At 46.0% G+C, this 24,727-nt stretch overlaps 1 protein-coding gene across 2 annotated transcripts in view; it reads right to left on the bottom strand.

Moving 5' to 3' along the window:
• The window catches only part of LOC121550811 (myocardin-related transcription factor B-like), a 72,321-nt gene that overhangs the window by 2,539 nt on the left and 45,055 nt on the right, over positions 1-24,727 (bottom strand). Inside the window, exons 1-13 of one of the 2 annotated variants that reach the window (XM_041863176.2) lie at positions 15,001-15,257; positions 9,127-9,192; positions 6,817-6,872; positions 6,614-6,689; positions 5,626-5,790; positions 5,187-5,407; positions 4,715-4,861; positions 3,350-3,597; positions 2,763-2,925; positions 1,709-2,584; positions 485-652; positions 245-355; positions 84-144 (exon numbers count right to left, since the gene is read on the bottom strand). In XM_041863176.2, the coding sequence (XP_041719110.1) occupies positions 84-144; positions 245-355; positions 485-652; positions 1,709-2,584; positions 2,763-2,925; positions 3,350-3,597; positions 4,715-4,861; positions 5,187-5,407; positions 5,626-5,790; positions 6,614-6,689; positions 6,817-6,872; positions 9,127-9,192; positions 15,001-15,124 (2,482 nt within the window). In that variant the 5' untranslated portion in view covers positions 15,125-15,257. Of the gene's footprint in view, positions 1-83; positions 145-244; positions 356-484; positions 653-1,708; positions 2,585-2,762; positions 2,926-3,349; positions 3,598-4,714; positions 4,862-5,186; positions 5,408-5,625; positions 5,791-6,613; positions 6,690-6,816; positions 6,873-9,126; positions 9,193-15,000; positions 15,258-24,727 lie in introns of those variants that run through there. The other variant, XM_041863174.2, reaches the window with a different exon arrangement.

Genomic DNA, 24,727 nt, shown 5'->3' with positions numbered 1-24,727 from the left:
AATGGATTAATGGACAGGAAGGGACTGATAAAGCTGTCTCAATGGAGAAGGAGACCCCAACTATAGTCAAGTATTTTTCTCACCTCCACTCTCGATCAACACGTCAAACAGGTCGTCCATGTGCTGGCTGGTTGCAGTGGGAACCTGCATAGACAATAAAGACCAGTCAATACCTGCCTTAATGCCTAACAGACCTAGCAGGTCAGTCCAGTGTGTTTTAGTAGTGTTATACAAGCTCTATTACCTGTGCAGCAGTCTGCATTCTGCGTGTCTGTTTAACCGCCTCTTCGTAGCGTGGCGGGTCCTTACTCTTTGGGACGTGGTTTGAGAAGTTGGGCTGGCAGGGAGAGGGGGACTGATGGACAGAAAAAACAATGAGCTCTAACCCCTATAAGCTGTAAACAATGCGGTTCACATATTCAACACAACTAAATGAATACATGTAGATAAGATGTGTATACGTAATACAGTATTTAAACAATACCTTGTTTGTTGGACCATTGGGGACTGCTTGGTTGGACGAGGCCCTGGAAGGGGACCTGCTCCCTGGGGAGGTGTTTAGGAAACACTGGGGGATCTCTGTCTGACCTGGGCCTGCTCTGAACTGGAACCCAGAGCCTGAGGTGGTGGTGGTGCACAGTGGGACTGTCGTCTGTAGAGGAATGATGAACAGTGGTTAACCCCGTGGTACACGCTCCCTCTGGGACAGATATACTGGTCAGCTATAGTAGTAAACACTAGTGGTTAGACAGGGTAGACACTCTCTCTGGGAGGAATAAAAAGTGTTTATGTAGTATTATGTGGTAGTACACATTCTTTAGGAACACAATAAAAGGCATGGGCTGTTGGGTATCAGTGCAGTGCTAAAAGCTGTGTGTTTCTGGGTGTGAGAGCACTCTTCAATGAGTGTTGTGATGCTGTTGCTAATTCTGGCTGGCTGTCGGTTCGGCCCAGTGCAGCTCTGCAGACTTGGGTTCAAATAGTATTTGACATCTTTCAATTAAGTAGTGTTTGCTTGAGCTTGCATTTGAGTGACCGATGGATGGGGTGTGCACTTTTGGGACTATCCAATTGGTTTAATTATGCCAGACAAGCCCAGTCAAGCACAGCTTAAGTATTTGAAGGAAAACACATGCTATTTGAACCCAGGTCTGGTCCTATAGAGACTACAGCAGACAACATAGTCTACTGTGCTGTCTGCCTGGCCGTCAGTCAGCACCTGCTCCAGTAACCGGAGCTTAGACAGGCTCCGGCCCTCCTTTTGATGTGACTAGGAGAGGAATTCATCACCCTGGCCAGGCCTGCTATTACCTTGGCAACACACTAGATAAATTACCCAGAGAAGAGCATATTAAAGAAGTTGGAGAGAGAGACTCTCTGCTTTCAAAACACGGCTAATGCCCTAAGAAATGTGATTAGGCCGGCCCATCACAATAGAATGTAATTTATAAAGTGCTCTGGAAACGGTGTTATACCAGAAAAAGGGCACAAAAACAGGATGTGCAATTTATTCAGCGGAACAATTCATCCACAGACAGCTATTTATTTAGTTGTGGTTTGGTGCAGCACACAGCCCATGGAGAGTACTATAACCCAATACACAGAGACACTACAATACAGGTGGGTAAAATGGTGGCTGCTGACAGTAGCTTGGGGAATATCCCACTCTAAATATGGGATTGGAGTAAAGTAAACCAGATATTCTGACCTGAGCCATGCGTTGGGTCTGGGTGGTGTGTTGTTGTTGCTGGGGTGCTGAGGCCTCTGTTTTCTGGATGAGGCCTGGAGCTGTAGTGCTAACTGTGGTCTGCAGGACCGGGTCTCTGACCTGCAGCTTAATGCTGTTGTTCGGTAGCTGGATGGTGGCAGTGCTGGTGGGCAGGGAGACAGGCAGCAGGATCTGTGTTCCAGGCTGGCCAGACAGCGGGGTCTGAGGCTGGGGCTGTCTGAAGACCTGAGGCACCTGCTGGTGGCTGATGAAGAACTGAGGCAGGGGGGACGTCTGCACCTGGCCTGTGCCGGGCTCCTCCTGTTTCACCACTGCGAGTGGGCTATGCGCAGGGGCGGAGCAGTTTGAGGCGGCCCTGCCCTCTTCTTTGACCTGGGCCAGGGCCATGGGGGCTGGAGGGCTGGGCTGACCCCTCTTCTCCACCTCTAGCTGCATCTTCAGCTCCTCCACCAGCCTCTGCTCCTGCTCCAGCTTCCACATCAGCTCCTCGATCTGACGCTCCTTCTCGTGCAATCGCTGGTCCTTCTCTGAGGTTCTGGTCTCCATGGGGCTGTCCTCCAGGGGGCCTTGGTGGGGAGACGACCCAGAGGGAGTGGGCCGAGCTGGGGAAAGAGCTCCTGGCATCCCAGCCTCCTCCATGCCCAGGCTGGAGACCTCTGAGGGCGCGGGGGACACAGGGGGTGTGGAGCTCATGCTCTCCGGCTGTGGGGCCCCTGTGTGGCCTGTCAGCTCCATGGCAGTGGCAGCCTGGCTGCTGGGGCTCTCCTGATAAGGCTTTAATCTCTCTATCAGGTCAGTCTTGGTGCCAGACACCGGAAGACCTCGCAGTTTCAGCTCCATCTTCAGCTCAGCTACCTACGGGCCAGGGATAATGAACAGTTATGAGTCTTCATCATAGAAGACAAGCCCTCTCAATAAATCGCCATACAACATGTCACTGCCTAGGTGATGTGCTGTGCTCTGCCCTGTAATATATCTATGTTTGAGTAAAATAAGCTACTGTATGTTTTTATGGAGCAGGATTGAGCTTCACCTTCATTTCATCCAGGTTGGCAGGTAGGACACCAGGCTTGCGGTTTGTAAGAGTCTGGTTAGACCGTGCTGGGGCAGCGCTGGGTAGAGAGACCATGATGGGACTGGACAGACTGCTGCCACTCAGAGACACATTGGAGCAGCTGTTCTGACCCTCCATCGACCTGTAGGAACACAGACAAAAGGAGGAGGGTTCAGAGTTTAGTGTTCGGATGGGAGAAAGAGTTTCCTGTATGTCCCATCATTCACATTCAACAGTCTCCATCCAGGACAATGAAGACAGGAATACTATATCTAAGACAAACAGAAGCTGTGCAGGAAACGGATGTGGCAGATTACATCACTATTACCCAGGTGTGGACTTATTCTGTTAGGATTGTTTGGTAAAGAAAAAAATCATGACATTGTTCAAAGGAAACAATGTTTGTCTTCCAGGTGTAGCTATGATGTACTGACTGCCCTCAACACAAAGCTATCAGTCAATAAAACTACAACTAGGATGTGAGGGCTAGCCACATTACTTGGCCTACGGTATGCAAGCTGTGGTAACACATTACATTCCAATGTCCTTTTTACAGTGGGCCATACTTAAGTGGGGCAGGCAGGATGGCCTGGTAATTATAGTGCTGCTGCTGCTGGCTCAGTATCTGCAGCTGGAGGAACTGCTGCTGCTGATGCAGTAGCCTGGCGTAGGCTGAGTCCATGGGGGCCTCGTTGGGCTCCTGTTTCTGGTCCGGGGGGATGTACTGGTGGTACTTGAGCTTCTTCACCCGCGGCTTGGCGTCCTTATTCTTTTTACTGCGGCTCTTGTCATTGGGTGTCTTTGGCTGGCTTTGCTGCACAGGGAAAAGAGGAACGGTTACAACCTACTGAATACTATCTGGGAGGAGCAGTGAAATGTTTTAACTGAAAACCTCAAAGGTTCATCTCATAGAGTGGTTTGTGGACATTTTTGGTGATCTAAAGCCTGTTCTGACTGTTATGGATAATGTCTAAACATCTTGCCAGTATTGTGAGGCTTGTACATGAAATTGTGCCCATTTCATACTGTAGTATCAAATTAATATGTGGGACGTTGTGATAACGCCCAGTGAGAAAGACAGGATGGGGAAATGGAATGTGGAAAGGGATGTGAGGTGACCCTTATTGTTCAGTAACTAAATTACAGGATACACATTAAATGGCTTGGCATTTGGGAGGTAGATCCAAGCCATATAAATATCATAACACCAATTCAAGTTGGTTTATGCAAACACACAGCCTCAAATGTATTCCTCCCTGTTCTTCAACACTGGAGGGGCAGAGCTCAGAAAATATTAATTTGCTTTGAGGGTAAAGGATTATGACAAATGCCCAAGTTATTGCTTTACTCCCGTCTTTCGCTTCCATCCTTTATGCCCTGAAGGCTAAGAGTAAGCCTGTCACTTAACCTTAATTGAAGACTGAGAGCGGCTGGCAGTTTAAATTAATGGATTTGTGAAAAACTCCTCCAGGCCTTGTTGTGCTTTGAACCACATTTGACTTGGTTGAACCGTCACTTTCGACTCGTCTCTGCCTGCACTGACAGGCTCTTTCACTGTGACCGAACACAGCCCCAGTGTTTGTCCTCTGACATCTTATCTCTGATTACAGTTCCAAAGGAAGCAGCATGAAAACCACAACAGATCAGAGAGAGAGAGTCTGATGACTTTCATGTTTACAGGGTATATTTAGTGTTTGTAGGAAAAGCTTGCTCAGCTAACTGGGATCCAAAAGGAACCAAAATATCTTCATTGCTGAAATAAATAGCTTTCTGTGCCAAGAGAAAGAAAAGTTTGGTTATAGCTTGTAATGTGCTCAGCTAAATGCTATAAACAAATGTATATTTAATCGTTGCACATTTCCATGATTTACCATACCTTTGCCACAATGTTCAAGTACTCTCCATCACTTTCTTTAAAGTTTGTGGCTCACCTTTACTAACATGGGCCCCGGCTTTAGAGGGGCAACAATGGTGATTGGCTGAGGCGTGGTCACCAGGCGATTGTTCTGATGCTCATTGGTGGAGACTTGAGAGAAGTTGAGGAAGTCTGTTGTGGACTGGGAGGTAGGTGGGCAGTGCTGAGATAAAGAGACAGACAGAAACCACATGGCCCGTTCAGTAAGGAGGGGAACAGAGGCCTGTAAATCCCCCTCCCACACTAAGCCACAAGGGCAGAGCAACTGGAAAAAGACTAACAAAAGATGGATGCCTTCTAATACAGAAAAAAACAGAAGAGGCAAATAATATTTTCTAGCAAGCTAAATTTGATATACAACTTGGTGCACTGGGAGACTATTATTCAGGCCCAAAATGTAGAAATAAAAATATTTACGCTGTTAGTCATACCATAACACAATTTAAGATGGGTATTTATAGGTGGTGAGGTATAGCGATGGGACCTACCTGCATGGTGATGGAGCTGGTCGGTTGGGAGGTGGAGGGAGCAGCAGGGGCCTCTGTCTCCCTGGGGGTCCTGGGGGAGGGTGAGGGGGCAGAGGAACTCTGGGACTCCTGGCTGGCCGGCTGCTCTGGGGACAGGGCGTCGCTGCTGTCCTCGTCAAAGTTGTACACATCCAGTGTTGTTGTCTTGGGGAAGTCATTCTCCACCCCACCATCTGTGCGATCTGCAACGTAACGTGCAAAAGCACAGCTTATTAATTACAAGTAGACCAACGGAGAGAGGTTTGTACTAAGTTGTTTCTTATGGTAGTCACTGGAAATGTCTCAATGCTGTGTTAGTCGTAATAGGCACTTTCAGAAATCTAGACTATACAAAATATCCAGGGAGTGGGAGTTGAATGATTAACTTCGCCCTTAGCCTGGAGATAATAATGTTCTCTACCGGTGACGGCGTCCTTGACGAGGCTGGGTTCCACAGGCAGAATGTTCTTGACCACCAGCTCCATGGGGCCGGGTCGCTGGGCCAGCTTCTCATTGAGGTCATCAGCCAGCCTGGCTCTCTTCAGCATCATCTGAGTGGCCTGCAGTGAGGCCTCCGCATGGGTCTCTGTGGGACAGACAGCAACTCATCAGTAACTGCTAGTCTACCTAGAACTCACAACAGTACTGTTCTACTACTGTGTGTCTCACAATGGAGACTGTTTAAGGTGGTATGTCCTCATACGTCAAAGACAATCAATCAGACAACTGATTGTAACATCTAAAGTTGTGAATATTTAACATCCTATGGATTGTATCCAATAGGGAGGGATACAATTTCACAGGAACCTCCTCTTCCATCATCATCTCTCTTCTGAGAGCTAACTTGACCAGCTAAACGTATATTGACGTTCTGTTGGTACAGTGAGGGAAAAAAGTATTTGATCCCCTGCTGATTTTGTACGTTTGCCCACTGACAAAGACATGATCAGTCTATAATTTTAATGGTAGGTTTATTTGAACAGTGAGAGACAGAATAACAACAAAAAAATCCAGAAAAATGCATGTCAAAAATGTTATAAATTGATTTGCATTTTAATGAGGGAAATAAGTATTTGACCCCTCTGCAAAACATGATTTAGTACTTGGTGGCAAACTCCTTGTTGGCAATCACAGAGGTCAGACGTTTCTTGTAGTTGGCCACCAGGTTTGCACACATCTCAGGAGGGATTTTGATGTGTGCAAACCTTTTTGTTGTTATTCTGTCTCTCACTGTTCAAATAAACCTACCATTAAAATTACAGACTGGTCATGTCTTTGTCAGTGGGCAAACGTACAAAATCAGCAGGGGATCAAATACTATTTTCCCTCACTGTAGTTGAGTATGCTCTGTATTATCTATCTTCTCTACAGCCTATCATAAAGCATACAGTACATGGTAGTGTGGTTACCTTGCAGGATGTGCATGCGAACCAGCTCTGAACGTTCAGGTCTACTGCGGATTTTGTGCTTCAGGAAGTTCTCTGTCTGTAAAAAAAAAAAAAAAATTTTTATTGAGATGATATGGAACGGCACATGCATGTGATAGTGTGTGTTTATCTCAATGAAGTACAATGAACACTAGTGTTAGTGAAATGAGTTTGTGAGGTCTTACCCTGGACCTCTGCAGGCTGCGGATCTGTTCATGGAAGACAGCAGGGCATTTCAGTGCTATGGGAGGGAAGATCAACGTCATATACAGTGAGCTCCAAAAGTATTGGGACAGTGACAATGTTTTGTTGTTTTGGCTCTGTATGAAATGATACAATGACTATGAGGTTAAAGTTCAGACTGTCAGCTTTCATTTGAGGGTATTTTCATCCATATCGGGTGAACCGTTTAGAAATTACTGCAGTTTTTGTACATAGTCCCCCGATTTTAGGGGACCAAACATATTGGGACAAATTCACTTATGTGTATTAAAGTAGTCAAAAGTCTATGCCTCTAACTTTTTCACTCATCATTATTCATGATTCATTCAGGATGATCCATAATCATGGTAGCATCCACATTAATGTAGAAGTATTTAGAAACATATTATATTCTTATTTACAATAAAAGTGACTGCAAAATGACACAATTCAATATTTACCATTCATTTCTATTGGGCACAAAATAATCTGAAACACAACCCACAACCAAAACAAATAGCAAATGCATCCAACACGTTCGTAGTCACAAGCTTGATGTAGTCATTGCGTGCTAGGAATATGGGACCAAATACTAAACTTTTGACTACTTTAATACACATATAAGTGAATTTGTCCCAATACCTTTGGTCCCCTAAAATAATAATAATAATAATATGCCATTTAGCAGAAGCTTTTATCCAAAGCGACTTACAGTCATGTGTGCATACATTTTTAGGTATGGGTGGTCCCGGGGATCGAACCCACTACCCTGGCGTTACAAGCGCCATGCTCTACCAATTGAGCTACAGAGGACTATGTACAAAATGTACTGTAATTCCTAAAGGGTTCACCCGATATGGATGAAAACCCCCTCAAATTAAAGCTGACAGTCTGCACTTTAATAGTCATTGTTTAATTTCAAATCCAAAGTGCTGTAGTACAGAGCCAAAACAACTATACGTGTCACTGTCCCAATACTTTTGGAGCTCACTGTAACTACCCATAACTTCTAATGGGTAAAACGTAAACTCGTCATCCTGAAAGTTGATGACAAGCTGATGACAATAAGGGAGAGACAATAATGTGTGATATTTCTTTGGAAGAGAGGATAGCCTTGATATTACACAATAGCTGACGGGAGTAGGACAGGATGTCTCTGAATGCTCCACTCACCAACTAGTGAGACAGTCAGGCTGAGACTTTGATCTCATCAGACACACTTATCCTGCTGTTGGCACGGCACGGCTACACCCATTAGTCACCTCTAGCTAACACAAGCACTGTTTGCTCTCAGCACATACACACTGAGGTCTGAACACACACTGATCAGGGGTTCTTCTCAGTCAAAGGGTGTGCGTTAAACTCAGAGGAGCAGAGCTAAGCATTCCTGAGCGTCACCCAAGCCTTGACCTGCATACCTATTATACGTCCTCTGTGTGGGAGAACCAGAGCGATTCACCCAGTGTCGCTGGCTGGGAGGTTCCTGTGCGGCCTGTGCTAGGGCCACAGTGATGGTTACTGACCTCCAGTGCAGGCCCAGTCGCTGACTCATACAGCGCTGACTATGGAACCTAATAAGAAGAGCTTAGAGTCCACATGGAGGAGGCCTCTTAGGGCTGGACAAGAAAAGACAGTGCACACTCCCAGCACTGAGAGGGATCTGGTCTGGGGCTCCTGCAGCTCTAGCCACAAATCACTTAGCTACACCCACCACTGTTCTCCCTCTCTCTGTCTGCTGTCTGCTTTCTTATCAGTGTGTCTGCTCTAGTCTGCACTCTTTTATTACATACAACCCACTCCCAGAGAGACTGATCCAGTAAGGGCAGCAAGAGGAATGATTCTGCTCCACTTTGCTGACTTTGAGAGCCGGGTGTGGAAGTTTTCAGTATACCTTTTGGTTTCTGGTATGCCACTGGCCACCGATATATGCCTCACTGTGGGTTAAGAAGACCTTGGGCCATTCCTTATTCTACAAACATCATGACGAGGTTTGTGGTGGAGGGTGGTCAAGACATCAGTGGTGGCAGAATTCCACTCCTGTATGGTTGTCATAATAGTATCAAATCAGACAACATGTAGTTCAATGTATGGTATTCATTGAGGTAATAAATATATCACATTTTCTGAGAGCATTCTGGAACCAAGACCCACTTTAATTACTGTGGTGTGGGTGCAGTTATAATTTTCCTACATGCCAGACCATTAACCTTAACTCTGGTAGAAGTGAGTTACAGTATATTAAATCCTTCGTGGTTTGAGAGTGGCGGTGCCCAATGCCCAGTGGCTTTACTCACGTGGCATGATGCCCTGCTCCACTAGCTGCTCACGGGTGCGTCTCTGCTGCAGGCGTCGCTGGAGGACTGTGGGAGAGAAGCAGAGATAGGTTAGAGGTCAACCTATGCACAACTAGCCTGGTCCCAGATCTGTTTGTGCCGCCACGCCAATGACCATAGGAGTTAGCAAGACAGCATAAACATATCTGGGACCAGGTTACGACAACCTTCCATTTACACACTAGAGCTGGGACGATGAACCGAAAATTATCAATACCAATCACTTATCGCAGGGATTTTGCTGATATAGTTTATTACGATAAGTAGCCTATACTAGAGAAATCTGAAGTTTGAAATGAAATAAGTTTGCTGATATGGGTGATTTTTAATGGGACAACTGATGGCTACAACCATCAAACTAGTAGTAGTAGTTTAAAGGATAAAAATATATATATATATGTGGTGCTGCACCATATTGCGATTAATTGGCAGAATTTTATAACATGAATGTGCACCTGTGACTGGTGCACATTCATGTTACAGAATTCTGCCAATTTATCGCAATATGGATTTTTGTCTGCCCAGTTCTACTACACACCCAACCCACAGATAAAGGCAGTAGGTTACTTAAGACAGAAACGATGGGAGGGAGGTTGGTCGTGGGAGGATGGGTGGGTATATAACGCGAAGGTCTAGCAACCCAAACATTGCGTGTTTGAATCACATGATGGACAACTTTTACATTTTAGCGAATTAGCGACTTTGTAAATACTTACTACTTTTAACTACTTAAGCTAGCATGTTAGCTAACCCTAACCTTAACTCCTAACCTTAACCCCTAACCCCTAGCCTAGCTAACGTTAACCACCGAGCTAACCTAGCTAACAAATTGAAATTCCTTATGAAGAACATCGTGTACTGGACACGATTCGTTATGAAGAAGAAAATCGTGTAGTGGACATGAAAAAATTGACCAGTCACGAATTTGTGTTGACACACCACGTCACAGCCCAGCCAGAACAAAACAGGAAGTCCTGTTCCTCCACATAAGACATCCTCTAGAGACATCCTATAGACTTCCTGCATGGTTAACCTACCAGACTACTGGCAATAACACTCTTCTTGACACTGTGAGTTTACTTTAGAGAGATTACATGGGCTTTACATATTAATATACAAGCTCTCTTCAAATAAAGTGAAGACAATGAAATACTGAGGACGGACTGGGATGCAAATGCAGAGGTAACTTTAAATAGATGTTCAACTTGAAATACAATCATAGATAGACACAGGCAAGGGATGAGTCTTTCTCGAGTACCACTGTAGAAATAACAAACCCTGAAGACTAATTACAGTGCAATGTTCATATATCCGAATCACCTCCGAGTTGGAGATGATGTCATCCCAGGGCTGAGTGAACTCTGTCTCGTTTGTAAGTGCCGCTCCATAAAAAGTGAGATGCGTAGTCTTGTTTTGGAGGGGTAAGCACTGATCCATTAAGCCGCTGGAACTTAAAAAGACAAGAAGGACTCGGTGCAGAAGAAGTGAAAAATGTTGAGTCTTATGCAGGAGGCTCCAAATCCTTGGATGGCACTCAATATTATTTTACCATCATAATAAACTGCAGTGCGGGCCAAGTTTAAACATGTATAAACAGGCGAGCGTGGACGTGTTATTTCAGTGGAATAACAGTGCTCATCAGGAAAAATATTTGAAGAGGAAGGTGACGATTGATGGTGACGAACGACGCGGCACTGTGAGGAACGTGGGGACCTTATCGGCACCAAGGCGCTGTGTTCATAATGAGGTCGGACGCTGCTGGAGTAGACTGCTCATTGGCTCTGGCCAGATGGTCTACGCACAGTCACACACACTAAACACACACACACTACAGTCGTGGTCAAAAGGTTTGAGAATGACACAAGTATTGGTTTTCACAAAGTTCGCTGCTTCAGTGTTATGAGATATTTTTGTCAGATGTTACTATGGTATGCTGAAGTATAATTACAAGCATTCCATAAGTGTCAAAGGCTTTTATTGACAATTATATTACGTTTATGCAAAGAGTCAATATTTGCAGTGTTGACCCTTCTTATTCAAGACCTCTGCAATCCGCCCTGGCATGCTTTCAATTAACTTCTGGGCCACATCCTGACTGATGGCAGCCCATTCTTGCATAATCAATGCTTGGAGTTTGTCAGATTTTGTGGGTTTTTGTTTGTCCACCCGCCTCTTGAGGATTGACCACAAGTTCTCAATGGGATTAAGGTCTGGGGAGTTTCCTGGCCACGGACCCAAAATGTCGATGTTTTGTTCCCCGAGCCACTTAGTTATCACTTTTGCCTTATGGCAAGGTGCTCCATCATGCTGGAAAAGGCATTGTTCGTCACCAAACTGTTCTTGGATGGTTGGGAGAAGTTGCTCTTGGAGGATGTGTTGGTACCATTCTTTATTCATGGCTGTGTTCTTAGGCAAATTTGTGAGTGAGCCCACTCCCTTGGCTGAGAAGCAACCCCACACATGAATGGTCTCAGGTTGCTTTACTGTTGGCATGACACAGGACTGATGGTAGTGCTCACCTTGTCTTCTCCGGACAAGCATTTTCTGGATGCCCCAAACAATCGGAAAGGGGATTCATCAGAGAAAATGACTTTACTCCAGTCCTCAGCAGTCCAATCCCTGTACCTTTTGCAGAATATCAGTCTGTCCCTGATGTTTTTTCTGGAAAGAAGTGGCTTCCTCGCTGCCCTTCTTGACACCAGGCCACCCTCCAAAAGTCTTCGCCTCACTGTGCGTGCAGATGCACTCACACCTGCCTGCTGCCATTCCTGAGCAAGCTCTGCACTGGTGGTGCCCCGATCCCGCAGCTGAATCAACTTTAGGAGACGGTCCTGGCACTTGCTGGACTTTCTTGGGCGCCCTGAAGCCTTCACAACAATTGAACCTGTCTCCTTGAAGTTCTTGATGATCCGATAAATGGTTGATTTAGGTGCAATCTTACTAGCGGCAATATCCTTGCCTGTGAAGCCCTTTTTGTGCAAAGCAATGATGACGGCACGTGTTTCCTTGCAGGTAACCATGGTTAACAGAGGAAGAACAATGATTTCAAGCACCACCCTCCTTTTAAAGCTTCCAGTCTGTTATTCTAACTCAATCAGCATGACTGAGTGATCTCCAGCCTTGTCCTCGTCAACACTCTCACCTGTGTTAACGAGAGAATCACTGACATGATGTCAGCTGGTCCTTTTGTGGCAGGGCTGAAATGCAGTGGAAATGTGTTTTTGGGATTAAGTTCATTTTCATGGCAAAGAGGGACTTTTCAATTAATTGCAATTCATCTGATCACTCTTCATAACGTTCTGGAGTATATGCAAATTGCCATCATAAAAACTGAGGCAGCAGACTTTGTGAAAATTAATACTTGTGTCATTCTCTAAACTTTTGACCACGACTGTACACACTACATACTACACACTACATACTACACACACACACAGGTCTGCTCTGTTCTAGTCCCCTGGGACAGTCACTGCGTCTGACCAGGCCAACATGACTCACTCCAGCTAAAATAAACTGGGCAGCTGTGAGAACAAGGCCTGGGAACCATGGAGTCTGGAGGTGGCGTGGGGGTGGGGCCCGGGACTGGAACCCAAAGCATTGTACAGAGGGGGGGACCCGCTCCCACTGGTGGACAGAGGAGCACAGAGTGTCCCAGGGACCCGAGGCGGGGGAGCAATTGAGTCCATTCTCAGAGCCCCCCGAAACTTTACAAGCCCACTGCGCCTCCAGGGCTCAGAACACTGTGTGCCTGCTCCTGCTGCCTATCCATGGTTCCCATTACACGTTCACAACAGGGTCAGGTTAGCGTTTTTTGTCATGGATCTTGTTCTGGAGGAAGCTCTGCAGTGGTCACTAGCTGGAACAGCCACAAAGTAAATAAAATCTGATTTTAATCCTAACTTTAACCACACTGCTAACCCTAATGCCTAACCCTAACCTTAAATTAAGACCAAAAAGCTAATGTTTGTCTTCATTAATTTTTACAAATTCTTGATTTTGCAGCTCACCTATCTAAGGGGAAATCGTTCAGTGCTGACTCATGACAATACACGTCAACCTGCACACCAAGGGGGTGCCGACACGGCCCCAGAAAGATCATTCAAGATTGGAGAGAATTACCATTGGTCGGTTTCAATATTCATATTATCCACTCTGACTCGACTGGAAAAGAATGCTAAAGGGCAACTGACGATTTATGAGAACAATAGTGCCATCTCAAGTTGTTATTCTTGACATCAACGTGGCTGTACAGCCCATGCCTGAGGTGCTCCTTACATTTGTTTGACTGATGTCAACAGTGCTGTTCTCAGTGAACCCTGGCTAACCTCTGTGATGCAAGTCTGCTGCACTCCCCTGCTCTCCAGCACAGTATAAACAGAGGTACTTCACAAACCTCAGTGTACATAGGCTTTACTAAAATCCCTGTCTCCTGATTCTATCTCTAATCCCCTGCCCATGTTCGTCTCAACAAAACTCATCTCTGGACAAAGTCTACCGTTAGATCTCTTGGTCTTACTTTTTTCCTAGAAACACTGTGCATACATATAAAAGAGAATCTGTTTTGTTATGGCTACACTGTTATAGAAACAGTCTGACACTGACATAAGCTATGTTGCCATTACCACTGGAAATATACAGTATTCTCCTTGCAGCTCAGCTGTGCTCCATGACCTTGCAAATGCTAATTTACTTGATGAGTCAGTTTGTTGTTTAATGTATTTTCAAAGATAAGGAATAAAACATCGGCAATAAATTCAAAACAGATCCATCCAACTCATCCAAACATGATTCTACATCTATGACTTGAGGGGACACAATACCTTTTGAATATGACTTACATTAAAGAGTCATATCACCTTTTCTTTACAAACCAAGTTGTTCTTTGAAACACGTTATACTATCAGGAGTTGCCCTGTAAAGGTATGCAGATCACAAACGGAATGTGGAGCTACAGCATTTCCAGGTTTAGAATTTCACTGTGGACTATACCTCTGAGCCAACATACTGTACAGTAGAATGCTATCGTTCAGGATAAGGTACTAACTAAATGGTGACATCATGCTTAGCTGATAGCCTGAGGGTAACACTGGACTCATCATAAGAAGTGAACACACAGTCCGGGGTTTAAGGATCCTAATAATATGATAAGCTATACCTCCCCAGTCCCCTCCCTCATTCTGGCCTCATCTCCTCCCTTGTTTTGACTTTGTTTATTTCTAATAGAGAACAACAACTCTTTACACTATTGTGATGCTGTTAATCTAGTCTCAAACTGACACTGGACATAATGTAATGGCTATTTGTTCTGTAATGTCCTATAATTTCCTGGTGGGGCTCTATATCTCTGTCCCAGCTCATCGTCAAGGTGTTGTCATCAATTAATCAGTACAGATTACTCTGACATCACTGCCGTTGGTCATGTTCAATAGGCCTATAAGTAGCTGTATATTTCATTCAAGGTAATCAAGTTGACTGAAAAGCAAACCTAAACCCATAAAGCCATACACATTTTACAGTAACTCCATTATTTTACTGACAACTATAACAACTATTTGCCTTCTAGTGAGAATAAAGTTTAAAAGTCCTAAACACACAACATTTCTGGAGACAACCGTAGAGGAAACCAAAATGGATACTGATTTATGTTGATACTGGGCTTCATGCCAACAACGTAGTGATGCTACCTAGCAGTCAGCGAGAGAGTGAAGAGGAGCGACAGAGCGAGAGAGGAAGAAAGAGAGGGAGTGAAAAGGTAAGTGATAGAAAGAGAGAGAAAGAATGAGGAGAGAGAAAAGGAAAGACCGATAGAGACAGGGGCACCTGATTTAAATTTACCCCTGCAGACGGCGGGGGTCTCCACGTCGAGGCACGCCATAGAGGAGGAGAGAGCCGGGTCACTTAGCGGCCGGGTCTGGAGTCCCATGGAGTGATCAGGGCAGTGAGGAACAAGGACCAGCATGAGGGTTTGGTAATGAGGGAAAACACCCAGCTAGGAGCGTATGATATGAGAACTGTTTCACACAGTCTGGTACGTACAGTCCTTCCCTCGCTCTCCAGTCTCTCCAATCTCTGTCTGCCTGTCTTTGTGTTGGTCTCAGCGGAGCTAGTGTGCTCTCACTCATGCTCTGGCTGGGCTCAGCCAGTAAGCGTCAGGAGGAGGAGGGAACACAGACAGACCAGCCACTGTTAACCCTCTCTGGGTCACTCTGCTCTCAGTGCTCTGCTCTTTCAACACTAGCCTCATTAGAACTAAATACAATGAGTCAAGCAACTTTAATCACCAAAACAACACAGAGAACAATACAACCTTTTGACCAAACCAACCGCTGTCCTAAAAGTCTACAAAAGTAAGTAAAATATTCAACCAAATCATGAAATAGGCTAACTACATGCATGTATTGAAATTCTAACTTTAACTTCTAAAGTCTCACTGAACTGAAGGACTACTTGTGTCTTTCTTGGGCCAAAAACATTGAGTATTTGTGACTTTTGAGTGAGAGAATGAAAAGCTCCATGAGAAAACGAGCCAGGAGTTGTTTTTCATAACATGTTGTGTCACTGGATAAAAATGACTAAAACAAACATGCTGATGCCCCTGGGACATCGATGTTTATCTTTGTCACTTTTCCCAGTTTTAAACTGTGTATTTCTGACATTTAGCACATTCTTGTTATTGCTATCATTTTTCATGTCATTATTTCCACTAGAACACTACACTCAAAGCACAAACATGACATTACTACAATCTTATCTACTGTTTTCATTTTTGTAGACCTGACCGTAGCTGTTGCTGACTAATATTGACGTAAGGGAAAATAATCAATATTTTATTTCGGATTTCAATTAAAATAGATTAAATGTAAACATTAGAAATGGGGGGTGGTTGCATTCAACCCTGTCTCCTTCACAATTTTGTCTAGGAGAACATATATCAATCTGGTCTCTGTGTGCCAGAACAAATAACAGCAAAGAGAAATATCACCCACCCAGAGGAGACTTCTAAAGGGACAACAGGGATGAAAGAACACTGAAGAGTGATAACAGATGAATAGGTGGTCATTTCCAGCCGGTTAGCATTCACATACAGGAAGTATGAGTCATACGCTTGAAGTCCAGATGTGTGTGTCCCTCCCTACTCCCTAACACTGCAGGTTAAAGGGCAGAGGGCAGCCACCATGACCTGGCATGCTGCTTCTATTTCCATTCCAATCCATTTCGTCCTGTTATATTTCACCCATGTCAATGTTCAAGAACGACTTGGGAACCGTCATTAACGTGTTAACCTTACAATACTATAAAATGACACAAACTCATATAGTAACAATAATAAAGATCACTTACAAACCCAAAAGGAAATGACTGGCAGGTACCATGTGTTCAAATGGATTATGGATGCTGCTTAAATGAAAGCAAGCTCCTTTATACAGCCGGTCCTGTTCCTGATTCTAGCCCCTGTTGTGCAGGTGAATCCACTACAGGGGTCTTCCTCTTAGGAAGAAAGACAGGATGCAGTCAGTGCTCCAGACACCCCAGATGCTCCCTGTGACGTGCCTGACAGTGTCATCTCATGCTGGGGCCCAGGGAGGGAGAAAGAGCCCTGGTGGGGAGGGATTAATGGAGCTCAGACCTGGCCTGCGATTGGATCAATGTGTCTGCAGCCCAGAGCAAGAAGAAAGTGGCAATCAATACAGAGAGTGGCACAAGATGGAGTACCAAGCAGAGACACTAGCCAATGAGAGCTTCCCACTAAAGTGGTGTGTTGCGGTTGCAATGTCAAGGGCCTCCACAAGAGCATACTGTATGGAGTAAACACTTACAGTGCCTTCGGAAAGTATTTAGACCCCTTTACTTTTTCCACATTTTGTTAGGTTACAGCCTTATTCAAAAATGTATTCAATAGTTTTTTTCCCTTATCTACATTTACATTTACATTTTAGTCATTTAGCAGATGCTCTTATCCAGATCGACTTACAGTTAGTGAATGCATACATCATTTTTTTATTTTTCATACTGCCCCCCCGTGGGAACTGAACACACAACCCTGGCATTGCAAACGCCATGCTCTACCAACTGAGCTACATCCCTGCCGGCCATTCCCTCCCCTACCCTGGACGACGCTGGGCCAATTGTGCGCTGCCACATGGGTCTCCTGGTCGCGGACGGCTACGACAGAGCCTGGATTTGAAAGCAAAAACATGTTTTTAGACATTTTTGCTAATTTGTTAAAAATAAAAAACAGAAATATCACATTTACATAAGTATTCAGACCCTTTACTCAGTACTTGTTTTTTATTTTTATTTTTTTTGGGGGGGTAGAGCAGCTTAATATTGCAGATAGATTGTAAGTATTTAGTCAGCCACCAATTGTGCAAGTTCTCCCACTTAAAAATATGAGAGAGGCCTGTAATTTTCATCATAGGTACACGTCAACTATGACAGACAAAATTAGAAAAAAAAATCCAGAAAATCACATTGTAGGATTTTTAATGAATTTATTTGCTAATTATGGTGGAAAATAAGTATTTGGTCAGTAACAAAAGTTTCTCAATACTTTGTTATATACCCTTTGTTGGCAATGACACAGGTCAAACGTTTTCTGTAAGTCTTCACAAGGTTTTCACACACTGTTGCTGGTATTTTGGCCCATTCCTCCATGCAGATCTCCTCTAGAGCAGTGATGTTTTGGGGCTGTCGCTGGGCAACACAGACTTTCAACTCCCTCCAAAGATTTTCTATGAGGTTGAGATCTGGAGACTGGCTAGGCCACTCCAGGACCTTGAAATGCTGGTCCCTTTGCAGAAAAACAGCCCCAAAGCATGATGTTTCCACCCGCATGCTTCACAGTAGGTATGGTGTTCTTTGGATGCAACTCAGCATTCTTTGTCCTCCAAACACGACGAGTTGAGTTTTTACCAAAAAGTTCTATTTTGGTTTCATCTGACCATATGACATTCTCCCAATCCTCTTCTGGATCATCCAAATGCACTCTAGCAAACTTCAGACGGGCCTGGACATGTACTGGCTTAAGCAGGGGGACACGTCTGGCACTGCAGGATTTGAGTCCCTGGCGGCGTAGTGTGTTACTGATGGTAGGCTTTGTTACTTTGGTCCCAGCTCTCTGCAGGTCATTCACTAGGTCCCCCCGTGTGGTTCTGGGATTTTTGCTCACCGTTCTTGTGATCATTTTGACCCCACGGGGTGAGATCTTGCGTGGAGCCCCAGATCGAGGGAGATTATCAGTGGTCTTGTATGTCTTCCATTTCCTAATAATTGCTCCCACAGTTGATTTCTTCAAACCAAGCTGCTTACCTATTGCAGATTCAGTCTTCCCAGCCTGGTGCAGCATGATGAAAATTACAGGCCTCTCTCATCTTTTTAAGTGGGAGAACTTGCACAATTGGTGGCTGACTAAATACTTTTTTCCCCCACTGTAATTGTCTGCATCACTTCCAATCCCCCATGTTTTTTATATATATATATATTCCCCTTTATTACTTTCCAACCCCGCCACCCTTTCCCTACTTGGGGTAAACTAGTGAACAACAATGCTTAGGCCTCTACTTCCAGCTAATAGTTACTATCTACATTTATGGACACAGTCGATTTTACAATAATTATATATATATATATATATATTTTTTTCTTCTCCTGAACTTCTTCTACTCTCAACCTCTCCGATCATTTTCATGCTTCTATATGCCATATCTTTCTAACTGTGCTCTTTCCCAAAAGTTCCCAACATAGAACCTATATACTTATTATGGACACAGTATGCTTACATTATTAGTTATCTTGTTATTATTTTGTTGTTAGTTGTTATTAGTCCCATCCTTCAACTCCATTCAACACCTCCCATCAATGACGCAGACAGACCCACATCAGGAGCAGCAACCAGAGTGCCTCTACCTGGAATTATCCTCCCAAAACGAGCAGCCCTCTGTTCCCCTACACACCTCCATCTCGCTCTTCCTCCTGTCCTACTGCCAGTGCACATCATTCAAAGTCTTCCTCGTCTCTGCCAAGCCTGACACTCACAGCTCACAATCCTGGAAGTCACAGGTTTGTCATTGTCAATATGCTTTGCGTTGTAGACAGTCATGACAGGCAAAGGTGTTGGGGAAAACTTTACTGAGTATGTTTCAGTCAACAACAGTACACACTATAGTGAAGGTGAATAGTAGTTTTTGTCTTGCTGTTTGTCGTCGTCGGGTGAGGTTGTGTCTCTCTCTGGCGGGAGGTAAGCTTGGCTTATATGGCTTATATACATAGTTTAAGCTTTGTCGAGTAAAACTTAAACTATGTATTTAGATTGTAGTTACAGTGAGGGAAAAATGTATTTGATCCCCTGCTGATTTTGTAAGTTTGCCCACTGACAAAGACATGATCTGTCACGTTCGTTTAATGACGGGTCAGACCAAGGCGCAGCGTGATATACGTATATGTTTATTAAACTTAATAACACATGACAAAACAACAAAGGAAACGAAACGTGAAGTCCTAAGGTAGAATACACAACTAACCTTACCAGGAACAAGATCCCACAACTAGACAGTGCCAATAGGCTGCCTAAGTATGGTCCCCAATCAGAGACAACGAGCGACAGCTGCCTCTGATTGGGAACCACACCGGCCAACATAGATCCACACATACTAGAATATACAACATAGAACATACACAACAAAGAATATACACACCCTGACTCAACATATAAGAGTCCCCTGAGTCAGGGCGTGACAGTACCCCCCCCCAAAGGTGCGGACTCCGACCGCACAACATAAACATAACAGGGTAGGGGCCGGGTGGGCATTCCCCCTCGGAGGCTGATCCGGCTCGGGGCGTGACGACCTCTCACTCGCCGCCTCCCTGTTGCGCCCCTGGTCTGGTCTGGACCTCGGCGCGCTGCTTCCCCTCTCCTTCCTCCCATGATACGCCAGGTCCTGTCTGGACCCTGGTGTGGGAGACCCCGAACCTGGAGAGGGGCTGACGTCATGGTCTGGACTGGAGCCGCTGACCGGAGCTGGAATGGGCACCGGTGGAGCGGACTGCTCCGGCTCCGGAGTGGAGTCGCTGACCGGAGCTGGATCAGGCACCGGTGGAGCGCTGCCTGGCGACTCGCGGTGGGCAGCGGACAGGCCGGTGGAGCGGACTGCTCTGGCTCCGGAGTGGAGCAGCTGACCGGAGCTGGACCAGGCACCGGTGGAGCGGACTGCTCTGACTCCGGAGTGGAGCAGCTGACCAGTGCCGGACCAGGCACCGGTGGAACGGGCACGGGCCGTGCCGGACTGGACAAACGCACCACTGGTCTGGTGCGAGGAGCAGGCACGGGCTGGACCGGACTAGGAACACGCACCACTGGCTTGGTGCGAGGAGCAGGAACAGGCCGGGCCGGACTGGCGTACGTAGCTCCGCATAACACAGAGCTTGCCCAGTCATACGCCTCTTCGCGTGAGTACGGGGAGTTGGCTCTGCTCTAACCCTACGCTCCGCCACCACCTACGCTCCGCGCACCACTGGCTTGGTGCGAGGAGCAGGAACAGGCCGGGCCGGACTGGCGACGCGCACCACTGGCTTGGTGCGAGGAGCAGGAACAGGCCGGGCCGGGCTGGCGACGCGCACCACTGGCTTGGTGCGAGGAGCAGGAACAGGCCGGGCCGGGCTGGCGACGCGCACCACTGGCTTGGTGCGAGGAGCAGGAACAGGCCGGGCCGGGCTGTGGAGGCGGACTGGAGGTCTGGAGCGGAGAGCTGGCACAACCCGTCCTGGCTGGATGCCTACTTCCGCACAGTATGTGTGAGGCATCAGCACAGGACGCACTGGGCTGTGCACGCGCACTGGCGATACAGTTCGTAGAACTGGCGCAGGATATGCGGGACCGAGGAGGCGTACTGGAGACCAGGAGCGTTGAGCCGGCACTCCCCATCCTGGCTGGATGCCCATCTTCGCACGGCACGTGCGTGGTGCAAGCACAGGATGTACAGGACTGTGCCGGCGCACTGGTGACACAGTACGTAGCTCCGCATAACACAGAGCTTGCCCAGTCATACGCCTCTTCGCGTGAGTACGGGGAGTTGGCTCTGCTCTAACCCTACGCTCCGCCAACCACCCCGTGTGCCCCCCCCCCCTAATTTTTTTTTCTTGGGGCTGCTTCTCGGGCTTCCTCCTCGACCGGCCTCCTCCGTGTTGCCGTTGCTCCTCTCCTGCCTGGGCATCTAACTTAGCCCATGGTCCTTTCCCCGCAAATATCTCCTCCCATGACCACAAATTGGCCACCTGTGACATGGCCATGCGCTCCACCTGGGCACGCTGCATGGTCCTCGTTTGGTGGGATCTTCTGTCACGTACGTTAAGGAACGGGACGGACCAAGGCGCAGCGTGATATACGTACATGTTTATTAAACTTAATAACACACGACAAAACAACAAAGGAAACTAACCGTGAAGTCCTAAGGTAGAATACACAACTAACCTTACCAGGAACAAGATCCCACAACTATGGTCCCCAATCAGAGACAATGAGCGACAGCTGCCTCTGATTGGGAACCACACCGGCCAACATAGATCCACACATACTAGAATATACAACATAGAACATACACAACAAAGAATATACACACCCTGACTCAACATATAAGAGTCCCCTGAGTCAGGGCGTGACATGATCAGTCTATCATTTTATTGGTAGGTTTATTTGAACAGTGAGAGACAGAATAACAACAAAAAAATCCACATAAATGCATCTCAAAAATGTTATAAATTGATTTGCATTTTAATGAGGGAAATAAGTATTTGACCCCTCTGCAAAACATGACTTAGTACTTGGTGGCAAAACCTTGTTGGCAATCACAGAGGTCAGACGTTTCTTGTAGTTGGCCACCAGGTTTGCACACATCTCAGGAGGGATTTTGTTCCACTCCTCTTTGCAGATCTTCTTCAAGTCATTAAGGTTTCGAGGCTGATGTTTGGCAGATTTTCTATGGGATTAAGGTCTGGAGACTGGCTAGGCCACTCCAGGACCTTAATGTGCTTCTTCTTGAGACACTCTTTTGTTCCCTTTGCCGTGTGTTTTGGGTCATTGTCATGCTGGAATACCCATCCACAACCCATTTTCATTGCCCTGGCTGAGGGAAGGAGGTTCTCACACAAGATTTGACGGTACATGGCCCCGTACATCGTCCCTTTGATGCGGTGAAGTTGTCCTGTCCCCTTAGCAGAAAAACATCCCCAAAGCATAATGTTTCTACCTCCATGTTTGACGGTGGGGATGGTGTTCTTGGGGTCATAGGCAGCATTCCTCCTACTCCAAACACAGCGAGTTGAGTTGATGCCAAAGAGCTCAATTTTGGTCTCATCTGACCACAACACTTTCACCCAGTTCTCCTCTGAATCATTCAGATGTTCATTGGCAAACTTCAGACTGGCCTGTATATGTGCTTTCTTGAGCAGGGGGACCTTGCGGGCGCTGCAGGATTTCAGTCCTTCACGGCGTAGTGTGTTACCAATTGTTTTCTTGGTGACTATGGTCCCAGCTGCCTTGAGATCATTGACAAGATCCTCCCGTGTAGTTCTGGGCTGATTACTCACCGTTCTCATGATCATTGCAATTCCACGAGGTGAGATCTTGCATGGAGCCCCAGGCCGAGGGAGATTGACAGTTATTTTGTGTTTCTTCCATTTGCGAATAATCGCACCAACTGCTGTCACCTTCTCACCAAGCTGCTTGGCGATGGTCTTGTAGCACATTCCAGCCTTGTGTAGGTCTACAATCTTGTCCCTGACATCCTTGGAGAGCTCTTTGGTCTTGGCCATGGTGGAGAGTTTGGAATCTGATTGATTGATTGCTTCTGTGGACAGGTGTCTTTTATACAGGTAACAAACTGAGATTAGGAGCACTCCCTTTAATAGTGTGCTCCTAATCTCAGCCCGTTACCTGTATAAAAGACACCTGGGAGCCAGAAATCCTTCTGATTGAGAGGGGGTCAAATACTTAGTTCCCTCATTAAAATGCAAATCAATTCATAACATTTTTGACATGCGTTTTTCTGGATTTGTTTGTTGTTATTCTGTCTCTCACTGTTCAAATAAACCTACCATTAAAATTATAGACTGATATTTCTTTGTCAGTGGGCAAACGTACAAAATCAGCAGGGGATCAAATACATTTTTCCCTCACTGTAGGTATTGTAGGTAGTTATCGTGGGTTGTTGTATGTAATTATTGTAGGTATTGTATTCGGCTGAGTCCGGTGAAGCACGAAGCTAGCTAACCCACTACCTGGACTCGCTAGCGGGTAGCTACTGGTAACTACTAGCAACTGTGGATAGTTGTTTCACGCCTGAGAGTGCCTGTAATTACGCCAGCTAGCTGCTTACAATAATTACATACAATAATGCCTACCATTCAGCTGTTTTTCTAACCTCATTGTCTGAAGCGTTAATGATAGGTAGTAAGTAGCTACTGTGCTCGAAATGTAGCTAGCTTGTTGCTACCTGGATAGCTACTAAACAATAGCTGGAACGACCTAGCGAACAGACGCGAACTGGCTGAGTCAAGGTGCCCTGGACGGTTTTCACAGAAGAATACTGTACCAAGTTAGCTAGCTGAATAAACTAAGCTAGTCTATTCCTAGAAAACATTGAACCGCTGTAGTTTACAACAATTATAGTTTCTGAGGTGGAAGTTGGGAGAGTTATTTTGGGTGTTTCAGTGAAACGTAAGTGAGGGAGGCCCCGTTCTCTCGCTTTCCCTGATGTTTAGTTCATTTCCTTCCGATCTCCTTTGCATTATTGTAGCCATTTTCTGTAGCCTGTCAACTATGCCTCTGTCTATCCCTGTTCTCTCCTCTCTGCACAAGCTATACAAACTCCTCACACCGCGTGGCTGCTGCCTCTTTAACCTGGTGGTCCCTGCACGCGCAACCCACGTGGAGTTCCAGGTCTCCGGCAGCCTCTGGAACTGCCGTTCTGCGGCCAACAAGGCAGAGTTCATCTCAGCCTATGCTACCCTCCAGTCCCTCGACTTCTTGGCGCTGACGGAAACATGGATTACCACTGAAAACACTGCTACTCCTACTGCTCTCTCCTCGTCTGACCATGTGTTCTCGCATACCCCGAGAGCATCTGGTCAGCGGGGTGGTGGCACAGGAAACCTCATCTCTCCCAAGTGGACATTCTCTCTTTTTCCCCTGACCCATCTGTCTATCTCCTCATTTGAATTCCATGCTGTCACAGTCACTAGCCCTTTCAAGCTTAACATCCTTGTCATTTATCGCCCTCCAGGTTCCCTTGGAGAGTTCATCAATGAGCTTGACGCCTTGATAAATTCCTTTCCTGAGGATGGCTCACCCCTCACAGTTCTGGGTGACTTCAACCTCCCTACGTCTACCTTTGACTCATTTCTCTCTGCCTCCTTCTTTCCACTCCTCTCCTCTTTTGACCTCACCCTCTCACCGTCCCCCCCTACTCACAAGGCAGGCAATACACGTGACCTCATCTTTACTAGATGCTGTTCTTCTACTAATCTCACTGCAACTCCCCTCCATGTCTCCGACCACTACTTTGTATCC

The sequence above is a fragment of the Coregonus clupeaformis genome, chromosome 35, assembly GCF_020615455.1.
Source record: "Coregonus clupeaformis isolate EN_2021a chromosome 35, ASM2061545v1, whole genome shotgun sequence".
In the NCBI taxonomy this organism is placed as follows: Eukaryota; Metazoa; Chordata; class Actinopteri; order Salmoniformes; family Salmonidae; genus Coregonus; species Coregonus clupeaformis.
Note: the sequence above shows the minus strand (reverse complement) of the source record. Positions and strands in the feature narration are given on the sequence as shown.